Genomic DNA, 13390 nt, shown 5'->3' on the forward strand with positions numbered 1-13390 from the left:
GCTTCACGTCCAACCTTGGCGTGAAACGGGACGGGTTGATGAGCAGAGTATCATTCCACTACCAGCTGATTGGGAACGGCGAGGCATACATGTCGAACCTAACCGCGTGGGACCCCACCCTCGGTTTTGGCTCCGTCCTGTGCCTCTGGAGGCGCGTCAACGGCAACTCGAGCGCAGCTATTGGCGCACGGGATCGCGATTTGGACGCGGGCTTCTTCGGGGGAGTGGCGCAGGTGGCATCCGTCCAGTGGATGCTGCCCCTTACTGCATGCATCACGCTCGTAGCGGGATTGGCCTTGTGGTTGCGCAGACGAGGCGCCCCCTTGGGTAGCCGCAGCGTGAGCGACCAGCCTGCCGCGAAGCCGGACGGGCAGAGCTTGATGGTTTGAGGACGAGTGCAGGGACGAGGGCCATCAGAACAATGGTCCCGCACTGGCCTAGAAGGGAGCGCTTCTTGCCAAGCATGCCAATTCATGCCCCGGCTGCTGTCGACGCGCCGGCCCCCGTTGCGCGACTCCCACTTGAACGCTGCTAGCTTTTAGAGAGAGTTTTCGCGGACCGTCCTGTCGCTCGCGCGCGGTGCGCTTAACTGCCGCACTGCTCGTGCCCCCTATTCGCTTGAGTTACGTGACTTACGTCGATTTTGATCTCTCCGGGGATACCAACGCCACCCCGACGCCGAGCCCCGCGGTCTGCCGGTCTCAAACGACCGGCGCGGTCCACGGACCCCCCAAGATGCCGCGGACACAGACGACAGAGTTTTTTCGCAAGGATTACAGAGAGAGTAGGATACTATCCTAATCTCTATTTCGTATTTGTACAGTGTCCGCGAGACCGAAAGGCGACGACGACGCGGATAAGCCAGCTCCTGTCACATTGGCGAAAAGGTGCGCATCCAAATCGTCAATCAACTAGCTTTTTATCAGACATCAGAGCAATTTCCATATTCCAAATCCAATTACATGTACGGGTATTAAACGTACGCAATAAGCGACAACGTCAACGAACATGACGATCGCAGTACGAAAAAAGTCTTGTCAGGTTTTTCTCTGCGGTGTAACGCTCTCTGGTCGATAGAGACATACACGTCTCACGCCGCCGGTAGCTCGAACCAGAGCCCGGTCGCGCCGAACGCCTCCTGCTCGTACCGTTGCCGCCATATCTTCTCCGAGTGCCCGCCTGCGCGGCAGATGGCCGACATCTCCGCGGGCGCGTCCTCGTAGGCCTCGCGCGGAAGGAACGCCGACGCCGTCATCAGCTTTGGCGCCTCCTCTCTCTGCTCGTGCAGCGGCTGCGCGCGCGGCACATCCGCGGGGCGCGCGGGGCCGGCGGTCGGTACATAGCTGTAGCTTTTCCCTGCGGCGGCGGCGCCAGCTGCGGCGGCGGCCGGCGCGGCTGCGCGGCGCCGCTCGAGCTCAGCCTGCGCGTCGGCAACCGTCTTGCCGGCGGCAACCTCGTCCTGCAGCTCCGCCTTTGCGCGTGCCTCCTCCTCCGCCGCCTCCTTCGCCTCCTGCAGCCGCTGCGCCGCCCGCTGCTGCGCCTCGCGCCGCTCAGCCTCTACAGCGGCCGACATGGCGTTGCGGTCCTCGTCGAGCCGCGCGCGATTGTGCGCGGTGAGCGAAGGGTCGGCGGCGCGCAGCTTGTCCAGTCTCGCGCGTGTCGCCGGCCGCTGCTTCTCGTCGACCAGCCCGGCCACAATCTCCTCGACCTCCTCGAGGTAGTCGTTGTACTGGACGAGCGTCGCAAAGTCCTCCTCGCGACGATAGTACGCCTTGCGCACCTGCCGCCGGTAGTCGCGCTCGAGCGCGAGCCAGCGCTCCTCGTCGCGGGACATACAGCGCGGTTCTCAAAATAAATTTTTTTTTCAACATTTTCTTTCTTCACACACACACACACACACACACACACACACACACACACACACACACACACACACACACACACACACACACACACACACACACACACACACACACACAGCGCCGTTTCCGCTGCCTGCCACCCCCGAGTTCATTTTACAACACACACACACACACACACACACACACTCACACACACACACACACACACGCAGCGCGCGCGCGCGAGAGAGAGAGAGTGAGTGAGTGAGTGAGTGAGAGAGAGGGACAGAGAGAGACCGAGACCGAGAGCGAAGACCGAGACCGAGACCGAGTGAGAGACAGACAGAGAGAGAGAGAGCGAGGTGGACAGACAGAAGGGAGGAAAGGGTGCAGTCACGGAGGTATGGATAAACCAGATCCCACTATGTTATATCATAGGACATAACATACTGAGATACCTGGCTCTTCCCTGGCATATCAGCTATCAAGAAACCGATCGAGGGGTCCCGTACCATGCGGAACCGACCCTATCCAGTGCTCAAGTGCTCAAGAAACCGTCTGACTTCTATCTAGGAGGAGGGGAGCTCTGTATTCTGCTTTTTCGACACATCCACAGATCACATCCGGGCCATGGGAATATCGGTCCAGACGCTCTGGGTTCTGGTTTTTCGAGGTGTGAACGATCTCCCGGAGGGGTCATTCCGCCGGAATGACCCCTCATTAACTCATCGTATTCCGAATGGGTCGAATGGGAGCACTAAGACAGCAGCATGTTCTGGGTGGGAGGGGGAAAAAAGAAAGAAAACAGACAACCCAAACGAGGGATAGGGGAGGAGGACAGGGTCCACACCTGCACGAGCAGGATTTTGGAAGGACGATCAGGGGGACAGGTGGGCTCTCCTGCTCCTGACAAGGGACACGACAGGCTCGCAGCGCGGTGCACGGTGGACCCCCAACTCCACTGGCGGTCTCATCTCAGTCTAGCGACCTTCCTCCGGCTTCTCGCCGGCAGTCTCTCACTACCACGGGCACACTGACACAGGGGTGGCAGGGGCGGCGGCATGATGGGTGGGAGGAACCCTTGGGGGGAACCGCGCCATCCTTGATGTGTTCGAGCTCGTTGAGACCGAGATCGTCGAGCCAGCTCGCCATCGGGGGCCGAAAAAGCAGATCCCGGATAACATATCGCGTCACGGCGCTCTGTGATTTCGTGCTCGATACCCCCGGGTTCGGATGGGGGTACACCTGTTCATTGGCTGGAATGAGCTCATTAGGACGAAGCGGGAGATGTCTTCACACCCCGCAGAAACCAGACCCACAGGCAGATCCCGGAAAAGGAGAGTGAGAATCCTGTCCTGAGAAGGTGCGTGGTCCCTCTTGACTGCCCATGCGCGCGAGGCTGTGTAGGCATAGCCTCGAGAGTGCCAGCAGCCAATCCGAGGTGACGCGCATTGCGCCAGAAGCGTGCACACGATGGAAGGACACCTTCCTACTGGCCGTACGATCAGGTCGTCACTGAATGCTTGATACTAAGGCCGCGAGCTATGCAGGTGATCAATTGTGCATCATGGCACGGTCAGCTGCGCCGACAGGCTGTCGCAAGGCGTGATAGCATGGCCGCAAGTACGCCGAATTCCCATGAAAACAAGTAAAAAAAGGCCAAAAAAGAAAAACAATCCGAAAAAATTCGAGGCGGGAATTCGAGGCGGGTGTCCCAGAAAACAGATCCCAGAAAAAACAGAGTGCGCTGCAGAAACCGACCGACCCCTCAGGGTTTTCGGCTATGGGAAACCGCCATGCCCATGGGAAACCGCACCAGAAACCCTATGGGAAGAACCGAGGTCTGGTACGGGGTGTGGAGGGTGAGTTGACCAGGGGGTTGTGCGCCGGGCCCTCCTGCTCGGCTCCAGCCCCTGTTGATAGGTCCAGGTGATAGTCCTGGATGGGCAATGCATACGCCTCACTGGGCCTTAGATCGCCCGACCGCGTCCCGGTGCTCTGCCGTCGGATTTGTGACTCCGCCGCACCGCGCCGCGGCCGGGGGCCCTCCGGAGGCCGAGGATGGCCGTGACGGACCGGGACGAGCTCTGAGAGGTTCAGTGTCAGTGTATATATTGTAGAGACCAACCATTTCCACAATATCTCTCAGTCTAGCTAAGCCTGGGAAGGCGATGCCGGGGCCGTACAGCAGCTTGATGCATGCCACCGAAAGCGCTGTCGAGGTTCGCCGAGCGCGGCGAAATCGAAGGACACCGTCACCGACGAGCGCGTGGTGGTATTCACTCCGGACAAAGACGGCTACACGCACACGAGCCGCGGTCGTGTAGCCGTCTTAGCGGCGAGGCGCGGGACCGTCTGTGGCGAAGTGGGTCGTGTCCTTCAATTTCCGTCAACCCACCATACATCTCCACACTGTGACACCCCCTTTAGGCACTGGTACATGCGTGCGGTATCTGCTTTGTCCACAGGAATGCGGAATGCAGTCACGCACATAGATGCGATATCATTGGTTCCGAGAAGTGTTGCGCCGTTAGCTAGAGCCGTAGAGCCGAAATTGGCCAGCAAAATGGAAACACACGACGAATAGCACAGTCGACACACGAGAGCAGCGGGAGAGCTCTGGCGAGCAGCGGGCAGCAGTGCCACGGGCCAAACTGCGAAGAGGGGTCGCCGCGCGCGTCGATACCTGTGACGCGGCGACGTTGGCAGCGAGCCATAGCAGAGAGTCCCCTCCTCGATTCATTGGTCTCTCCGGACAACGGCGCCGCGTCGAGAGGCGTTTGCCACGCACGTTCTCAATAGCGCCCGCGCTTGGCGGCGTGCATCTGCTCATCCTGCCCGCCCCACCCGCTGCCCGCCCCCCCTGCCATCATACGCTGCTGCTGCAGCTGCTGCTGCAGGCTCTGCATCTGTCCTGCGGACAGCCCCCGCCCGCCTCCCTGCTGCTGCATCTGCTGCTGCTGCCACTGCTGCTGCGCCTGCATCTGCGCCTGCATCTGCGCCTGCATCTGCTGCTGCATCATCTGCTGCTGCTGCTGCTGCTGCTGCTGCTGCTGCTGCATCTGCATCTGCATCTGCGCGAAGCCGAGCGCGCCTCCCATCGGCCCGCCCATCGGCCCGCCCATTGGCCCGCCCATTGGCCCGCCCATCCCGCCCATCCCGCCCATCCCGCCCATCCCGCCGCCCGCCGCAGCCTGCTGTGCCGAGGCGTCGCCAGCCTGCATGCGGTGCTGCTCCTACGAGGAGGGGGGCGGGGCGGGGGAGATGAGCCGATGGCTCCCCGGTGCCAGGAGAGGGGCTCCGACAGCCGTCCCGACAGCGCTGGGCGAGGAGAGCGAGGAGAGCTGCTGGCGAGACGCGGCAAGGCCGGCCACGCTCCCGCCCCGTGTCCCCTCCCTCCCGCACCTGCCGCAGCTCCTTTTGCCGCTTGCAGTACCACCGCCAGGTCTCCTCGGTGAAGCCATAGTTGAAGTAGTCGCTCACGTCCGCCTCGGGGCGCCGCCACGCCTTGTCCTGTGGCGCGGCCGAGCAGGGGCCGTGAGCTGCCGCCGTGGTGAGGCAGGGAGGGCGCACGCGAGGGCGAGGCGCTGCGTGGGTTGGTGGTTGGGCCAGGGTGGGGGCCTGCCCGAGCGCCCGGCTGCACCCGCGCGGGGAGGGGTGCGCAAGGGCTGGAGGGACGGACACACCTGCACAGAGTCGAGGTCGATGTTGTCCGGCGCCACGGCGTCGAGGTCCACCTCCGTCCCGCCCGGCATGTGCGCCACCGGCCCCAGCCGCGCCTTGGCCGCCGACGCCTTGGCCGCCTCCGCCTTGGCCGCAGCCTTGGCTGCGGAGGCTGCCGCGCCGCCATCGGCAGACTGCAGATTCGGGTTCACCCACGTCTTGTGCCGCTGGTCGCTGGCCTTCCCGGAGCCCTTGGCCGGTGTCGCGCCCGCCGGAGTCGACGGCGCCGCCCCATCCGCGACCTTCTCGCCCTCGTCGGCCGCCTCGAGCAGCTCCTCGCCGCCCTCCTCGGCGTGCGCCTCCTCCTCCTCGCCGTCGCCCTCGGGTTGGTCGAACTCCTCGGGCTGGAGTAGCACGATCTTGACGTCGTCGTCGTCCTCATCCTCGTCACTATCGATCACTGGATCGGGCTGCGCCATGTGCCGCTGGCTTTGCTCGCGCCGAGAGGCTGCGGTCGACAAGAAAATCGGGAATAAGCGCCGGGCAGGACGGGACCCTGGCGCCGGCGGGCGAGTGTGTATGTACATTAGTTAGCCGTGTACGTGTGTGGCGTAATGGTGTCGTGTCCATCGCTCCGAGTAGAGGGGGCGTTCCTCTGCAGTTAAGGGGAAACCCGGTACACGCAACACACCCGGACGGAACTAGCAACAAACAAAACAACTCTCTCGGAACTAGAGAGAGAGAGACAAGATCACTGTGAGAGACGTGATTTCTTGTTGGTTTTCAAAAATCTCTCTCTCTCTCGGAACTAACTAACCCTCGGAGACCCGTGTTTACTTTATGGCCCCCTCCCTGTGGAACGCGCACCCCCCAAGGGTCAGGGCTCTCTTGCCCGCAGCCCGTCCCCGAGCATCCGGCCCGCTGGGTGCGCTTCTTAGCTCCCCGGCCCTGGGTGTGAGGTTGCCGACTGCACTCCAAGTGCTCCAAGCGCTCGCGTCTTATCTCAGTATATGTTCCGATCGATGAGACTCCTAACTTCTAATCCCATCCCTGAGATTGTGACCTCGTGGCCCGTCCACGTGGCCCCGACACTGGGCCACGTGGACACTGGGCCACGTCGCCCTGTATTTCTATTCTCTCCCCCCCCACAGGAGGGGCGACTGTCCTGTAAAACTTTCGCTAGTATGTGCTTGCCACGCCACCTGGGTGACGAGATCTCGCACTCACCGATACAAAACGACCAGATCGAGCCGTCAGGCTCAGGCCCTGTGACTCAGAGCGGCTGAACAGAGGCAGGCGGACTACCTCTACCAGAACGAGCACGCCCCTTGCACACCTCTCTCCAGTCTCCTCTCTCCGATACGTGGAGGCAACAATTGCGCCACCCAGCGGCTATACAAACCTCCGACGGCCAGGCCGCGCGCGCCTCACCGCTCACGGCTTCTTGCCCTTGGCTTGCGCGCGGCCGCCACGGCGTGGGCGATCACGTCCAGGCCAGCGCTCTCACGGGTTGCGCGTGAAGCGCCATCGGCCATGAGGCATGAGCATGACTGCCGCCTTGTCGGTGTGGGGGCGGCGAGAGCTCTTTGGTGTACGACGCCTCGAGCGCGGCGAGCTTCTTCTCCGTGTACAAAACGACCAGATCGCGCCGTCAGGCTCAGAAGCAGGCGGACTACAGAACGAGCGCACGCCCCTTGCACCCCTCTCTCCTCTCTCCGATAGTTACGACGGCCAGGCCGCGCGCGCCTCACCGCTCACGGCTTCTTGCCCTTGCGCGCGCGGCCGCCACGGCGATCACGTCCAGGCCACAGCGCTCTCACGGGTTGCGCGTGAGCGCCATGACTGCCGCCTTGAGGGCGGCGAGCTCTTTGGTGTACGACGCCTCGAGCGCGGCGAGCTTCTTCTCCGTCGCCCCGAGCTTCTTCTCCGTCGCCTCAAGCTTCTTCTCGAGCGCGCCGTCGGAGGCGGAGAGGCGGCGGCCAGAGCTCTGGAGGTCACCGATGACGACGGTGCCGTTCTTGTACACAGTGAGCGCGTCCTTGCGGTCGGATTCGCCGGTGCCGACGCCCACGCGGAAGACGGCGTTCGACGCCTGCCACGCCGGGGGCACCGTGACCATCGTGCCGTTGACCTCCACCTCGCCGCCCTCGAGGCGAACGGGGTCGCCCTTGAAGGCGTTGGGGTGGAGCTCGTTGAACTGGCCGATCACCACCTGCATCGGGAGGGGAGTGGGGTGGCGGAGATTAGGGGCTGCTACTGCTGCAGCACTCTGCTACGCTGCACGACAGGAGGTGTGGGCAAGGGGGGGGGGGGCGGGGGTGCCTCGGCGAAGCTTTGCGCTTTGGTGTTGTAGCCCATCGAGACCGAGGCCACGCCATCGCATCCGCAACAGTGGAGAAATGACGAGGTCGCAAACTCCCCCACACTTGACGTCTTGTAGCCCGTCGCCAGCGAGGCCCAGCCGATGGCGAAGTTCTCGTTGCCGATGGCGGTTGAGGCTCTGGCGACCACGGTGTTATTCATGCCGATCGCCGCCACCGTCCCCACAGCCGTCCGGCGGCATGGTTGGCGGGAGGCCGGGGATCGGGATGCCGTACTTGTTGTCGCGGCCCATCCTCAGGTAAGGGCGTCGTCTACGCCCTTACCTCAGGTTGGGGGTGTACGTGAGGCCGGGAATCACGACGGTGCCGTCCTTGTAGACGGTCACCGCGTCCTCACAGTCAGTCTCGCTGGTGGTCCAGCACATTGGGTCCTCCGGAATATCGGCAAAGAGGAGCTTGTGGCCCGGCTTCTCCTCGCCGACGGCGGGGGCAGCGAGCGCGATCGCAGAGGCAAGCATCATCATGACCGCGTGAGTCGACTCTACGAGGGCAAGGGCGCGCGCTTTTTTTGCGTTTAACCGGTGACCCACACTATCGGAATGCGCAATGACGGTTCGGTCTCTGTGGACGGGCGGTGTCAGGGGCAAGGGCGCGCGGTCGGGCGGCGACGGGGTGGCTGTGGCGAGGCGGAGGCAGGATGAGGGGGTGCGGCGCGAGGCGCGGTTTTTTTGGGACTACGACTATACTGCTCGGGGGAGGTGGGCGAGTGATTGGGTAGCTTTGGGGCCACCGAAAATAATGAGAACCGCCCCCTATATCTCGCCAAATCTCGATTTTTCTCGGGAATGGGCGCTTCTCATGGTTCCTTTGTTCGTCATCCGACGTGGTGTATACACAATACAGACTTTAGTCTTTACGAGGTAAAGCGTACTTATGTGAAAACACTGAAATGTGAAATCAGAGAGAGGTTATGGTGTTAAAACTTAAAAAAGGGGTACGCCAAAAAAGAAACAAAATACCGTCGTCGTTTTCGATTTTGTTAATATGCATGAATGTACGAATGGCTGCAACTTTATCACGTCTCAGCTCCACACCCTGCAGACCGTCGAGTACGTTCCCAGGTACAGCACCCCGCCGAGGCTCATGTAGACCGTGCGCGGCACCACGCCTCGCAACAGCCCGCGCATGCCCTCGGCGCGCAGGATGTGTCGCGCGGTGGCGAGGAAGGAGGGGTCACCGCCGCCGCCCGCCGAGCGGAGCACGTGCCTCGTGCGCAGCACGTCCAGCGGGGTGGTGAGCGCCGCCGCGAGCCCGCCCGCCGCCGCGCCGGCGAGCGCGTCCGCCCGCACCGACCCGCCGGCCGCGCCGCCGGCCGCGTCGTCGTCGGCGCCGAAGCGGCGCTTGAGGTGCTCGAAGGCGGGCAGCTGCACGAGCGCGAAGGGCAGGTCGAGCGCGAGCGTCGGCGCGAGGCCGCGGTAGAGCTGGGCCATCCCTCCGCCCATGCCGCGCTGGCGGAAGAGGGTGGGCAGCGAGACGCGGCGGCTGGCCTGCCGAGTGCGCGCCGCGAGCTGAGTTGCGGCGGGGGGCGGCAGGCGAGGTGCGGCCTGCACCCGGCCTCTCGGGCTGCTCGGAGGGCCGGGGAGGCGAGCGCGTGCGAGGGGAGGTGTGTCTGGAGAGGGGAGTGAGGGGCCTGCATCCGCATCTGGAGCTTAATGAACTGCTTAATGAACTGCTTAATTAATATCTAACCTGCATCCGCATCTTGAGCTGCTCGAACGGGACGCGCACGACGCACGAAAAGGACTCGGCCAGGGCGGCGGCGATGGCCGAGGGCAGCGTGTCGCTCGGGTCGGCGCCGGTCAGGCGCGCGGTGCGGTGCTTGGTCGCCTCGTACACCGTGAAGAAGGTCGCGGCGGCCGGGATGGCGGGCATCACCGACACGCCGATCCCGGACCAGAGGGAGGAGGAGCCGAGCAGAGGCCGGCCAGAGATGAGCCTCGTCTTGACCGTGTCGATCGGGTAGAGGATCACGTCCGTCGCCGTGCCCGCAAGCCCGCCCGCCAGCAGCGCGAGCCGCGCCTCGGGCGCCTCGCCTCCACCTCCGCCTCCGCCTCCGCCCGCCGTCTCGGCCCTCGCCGCCTCCGGTCTCCGCCGCGGCGACTCCTCTCCCCCTCCCCGACTCGCCCCCGCGATGAGCAGCTGCGAGAGCGAGTGCGGCGCCGCCGCCTGCAGCAGCTGCAGGCAGCGCTCGTACACGCCAAAGAAGATGAAGCCTGAGTGCTCACGCGCCCGCGTGGGAACGGGCGGCGCTCACAGCGCTCACGAACGACGCGGAGGGAGAGGCGCCTCTCATCCGCCCCACCCGCGGCAGCATCTCGGCCGTGTCTCGGCTCCACCTCGGCTACACACCTCCGATGGTCATCCACCCCACCCGCGGCAGCATCCCCGAGAAGAGGGCACCCTCGGCGAGCATCTGCCGCACCTGGTCAGTCCACCAGCGCCGGCTGGTCGGTCCGCTCACCAGGTGGCGAGAGGAGAGGGCTTGGTGGGCGCAGCTCTCGCACCGCGCCCCGCCACGTCCTTGCGGACCCGAGCATCAGGCGCGTCTTGACCTGGAGGAGGGGTGAGGGACCGCCGCGTGAGCACACCATCGTCACGCGCCGCGCTGCGACGCCGCCGCCGCACCACGTCGAGCGGCGTCGTGAAGGCGGCCGCCGCAGCGCCCGCCAGCGAGCCGCACGCAGCGCCTACGAGACGCGGACAGCTCCGGCACAGGTCCGGGACAGGTCCGCGAGGAGAGACCGCGAGCGAGTTGATCGCGGCGCCCTCGACGGCGGTGATGACGGCGGCGGGCTCGCCCTCCACCCGCGTCTCCTTGCGCGCAACCTTGCCGTCCGCGTTCCGGAACCGCACCTCCTCCCCGCCCAGCGCCGGCCGCAGCGGAGAGCTGCCGTGCGAGCCAGAGGCGCGGCGCGTGATCTGCGCCGCCGCTGGCGCGGCCGGAGCGGCCGCCGTCCCCGCCTCTGCGGCGCGCCTGCGATGGACGAGCCGCTTGAGCGCCTCGTAGAGCGGGAACTGGACGAAGGCGAAGGGCAGCTCGCGGGCGATCGACACACCGAGCCCCGTGTAGAAGCCTCGCCAGCCGCCGCCCGCAAACACGCCCGACAGCGCCTCGCGCAGCGAGCCGTACTGCCCGATCTGCATTCGCTGAGAGACGATCGCCGCAGGCGTCCGCACCAGGCACGAGGCGGCGGCCGCCGTCACGGCCGCGCATGCGTCCTTGTGCCAGAGGCCGCCGCCGCCGCCGATGCCGTTGAAGGCGGGAGGGATCGCCTCGTCGACAGCGACGCCCTCGAGCCGCGCCTTGGTGAGCTCGTACACGCCGAAAAAGACGGCGCCGCCAGGCACCGACGAGAGGGCCGTCGGAAGCACGCCGGCGAAGAGGCGGCGCCAGCCGCCCGAGACGGCAAAGCCGGCCGGCGCCTGCAGCCGCGTCTTGAGCGTGTCGAGCGGATAGATGGCGACATCGACGGTCGCAGAGGCGCAGCCGCCGGCGACGACTGCGAGGGCAAACGGCGGCGGACCGGCGGCCTCCGCCTCGTCCATTAGCACCGGCTGCCGCCTTCCCTCACCACAGAAATCAGAAACACGCAACCCCACTCTCGGACATGAACATGAAGCGAGTGCGGGGACTACATGATCCGTACGTGAAGGGTGAAGGAACTTTACTTCTCTCTTTTTATTGCTTACCTGAACTTTCTTGGTAGGACTGCGCCCCCGAAAAAAAACGGGAAGGGGGGTGAGTGAGAGAGATCTCGGTCCAATCAAGTGGCACGTAAACCGCGCAGCAATGGCGGGCTTCAAGGTCAGTGAGGCCCTTGGGCTCGAGGTTGTGTACTGTGTGGTGAAACCCCCACCACACCGCACCGAAAACCCCCCTTAGGTTTGCGTGGTTGGCGGAGCCGGAGGCATCGGGCAGCCTCTCTCGATGCTCATGGCGATGGACCCAAACGTGGCAGAGCTGTGCGTGTATGACCTCACGATCGCGATGATCCCCGCGGACGGAGTGGCCGCGGACCTGAGCCACCTGAACAAGGCCGCCAAGGTCAAAGCATACGCTTTTGACAAGGACGCGCGTGCCGCGGATGTCGCGGGCGAGTGCCTCACGGGGTGCGACCTGGTGCTCGTTCCTGCCGGTGTGCCGCGCAAGCCAGGGCAGGACCGCGCCGCGCTCCTCGATATCAACGCGGGAATCGCAAAGAACATTGTCGAGGCGTGCGCCAAGTTTTGCCCCGAGGCGGTCATCGCGCTCATCGTCAACCCCGTCAACTCGGTCGTGCCCGCCATGTGCGAGCTGTGGAAGAAGGCTGCGCGGGCACGACCCGCGCGGCAAGATCGCCAGGAGCCCTCCATGAGCCTTCTCGGAACCTTCGCATAGGCGGGGCACGACCCGTGCAAGATCGTCGGCGTGACGACGCTCGACTGCGTCCGCGCCGAGAAGTTTGTGCACGAGATCACCGGCGCGCCCGTCGGCGACATCTCCATCCCGGTGATTGGCGGCCACGCCGGCACCACCATCCTGCCGCTCTTCTCGCAGGACAAGGCCGCCAGCACCATCCCCGCCGCGGACGTGCCGGAGCTCGACAAGAAGGCGCAGAAGTGCTTCTCGTCGCCACTCCCCCTGCGCCTCTCCCTACGAACCTTCTCGGAACCTTCCCACAGGTGCAGAACGCAGGCACCGTCGTCGTCGCCGCCAAGGCGGGCAAGGGCTCCGCCACGCTTTCGATGGGCTTCGCGGGAGCGCGGCTGGGCAGCGCCGTTCTGGCGGGCCTCGCGGGCACGCCGACCACCGAGTGCGCGTACGTGGCGTCGAACGTGACCGAGCTGCCCTACTTCGCCTCCAAGGTCACCTTTGGCGAGAAGGGCGTCGAGACCGTCCACCCGCTCGGCGACCTGTCGCCGCACGAGCAGGCGAGATTGACCGAGGTTACCCGAGATCATCCGAGATTACCCGAGAGAGGTGGACATGTTCTGGCGCGTGTCTCTTCACTCGCCTCCTCCGACGAGCAGGGGCGGCTCGAGGCGCTCACGCCCGTCCTCAAGGAAGAAATTGACGCGGGGATCGAGTGCGCGCCCCCCCCGCCCCGCCGCCACCCATCACGGGGCCCTTGCCTCCACGCTTCCGCCACGCGGCCGCCACAGGTACGCCTCGAGGAACCAGTTCTGCGCCTCCGCCGCGGCCGCGCCCTATCCCGTCTGCGGCTGAAGATGACGCGGCGCCACCCTCCTCGCTTGAGAAGAGCGGAGCCGTTGCTTTTGCCGTCCATGGTTCCCCTCTCCGCGCTGCGAGCCCGCCGGCGCCACACGTCGCCACGCCACCCCGCGTCCCGCGTGGGAGTCGATTTTGCTTTCACGATACCGGGTATGTGAGGAAACCTACTCTATCAGGTGCGAGGAGAGAGAGAGCCGTAGATATGGGTGCGATATATCTCGTTTCGTTTGAGGTTTGTGATTTCCCCTTCCATCCAGATCCTTTGTGTGCGGCCTGCGGCGGCCCCCGGCGCG

General features: G+C 64.7%; 4 protein-coding genes across 4 annotated transcripts; 1 reads left to right on the forward strand and 3 right to left on the reverse strand.

The window, feature by feature from the left end:
* Positions 1-1090: 1090 nt before the first annotated feature.
* EMIHUDRAFT_198892 (hypothetical protein) lies at positions 1091-1834 on the reverse strand (the record flags this gene model as incomplete). The annotated part of the gene is made up of 2 exons (XM_005757641.1): positions 1091-1276; positions 1436-1834. 2 exons carry the CDS (start codon positions 1832-1834, stop codon positions 1091-1093), a joined length of 585 nt encoding a protein of 194 aa, XP_005757698.1.
* Positions 1835-4371: 2537 nt separating this feature from the next.
* Positions 4372-5983, reverse strand: EMIHUDRAFT_198894 (hypothetical protein; the record flags this gene model as incomplete). The annotated part of the gene is made up of 5 exons (XM_005757642.1): positions 4372-4458; positions 4633-4704; positions 5247-5354; positions 5528-5578; positions 5717-5983. 5 exons carry the CDS (start codon positions 5981-5983, stop codon positions 4372-4374), a joined length of 585 nt encoding a protein of 194 aa, XP_005757699.1.
* Positions 5984-8850: 2867 nt separating this feature from the next.
* EMIHUDRAFT_426218 (S-adenosylmethionine mitochondrial carrier protein) lies at positions 8851-11431 on the reverse strand (the record flags this gene model as incomplete). Its single annotated transcript, XM_005757643.1, has 3 exons — positions 8851-9393; positions 9575-9703; positions 11168-11431. 3 exons carry the CDS (start codon positions 11429-11431, stop codon positions 8908-8910), a joined length of 879 nt encoding a protein of 292 aa, XP_005757700.1. The 3' UTR covers positions 8851-8907.
* A 230-nt stretch (positions 11432-11661) lies between these two features.
* On the forward strand, positions 11662-13342 carry EMIHUDRAFT_448597 (NAD-dependent malate dehydrogenase). Its single transcript, XM_005757644.1, has 6 exons — positions 11662-11690; positions 11769-12191; positions 12264-12476; positions 12548-12796; positions 12896-12951; positions 13028-13342. Exons 1-6 carry the CDS (start codon positions 11676-11678, stop codon positions 13089-13091), a joined length of 1020 nt encoding a protein of 339 aa, XP_005757701.1. The 5' UTR covers positions 11662-11675; the 3' UTR covers positions 13092-13342.
* Positions 13343-13390: the final 48 nt, after the last annotated feature.

The sequence above is a fragment of the Emiliania huxleyi genome (genome assembly GCF_000372725.1).
Source record: "Emiliania huxleyi CCMP1516 unplaced genomic scaffold EMIHUscaffold_9, whole genome shotgun sequence".
Lineage (NCBI taxonomy): Eukaryota > Haptophyta > Isochrysidales > Noelaerhabdaceae > Emiliania > Emiliania huxleyi.

Excerpts from the sequence above, each read along its gene's own strand:
- EMIHUDRAFT_448597 (XM_005757644.1), top strand. Across the intron at positions 12,477-12,547 it reads TGCCGGAGCTCGACAAGAAG|GTGCAGAACGCAGGCACCGT; the intron begins GCGCAGAAGTGC and ends ACCTTCCCACAG. Across the intron at positions 12,797-12,895 it reads ACCTGTCGCCGCACGAGCAG|GGGCGGCTCGAGGCGCTCAC; the intron begins GCGAGATTGACC and ends TCCGACGAGCAG.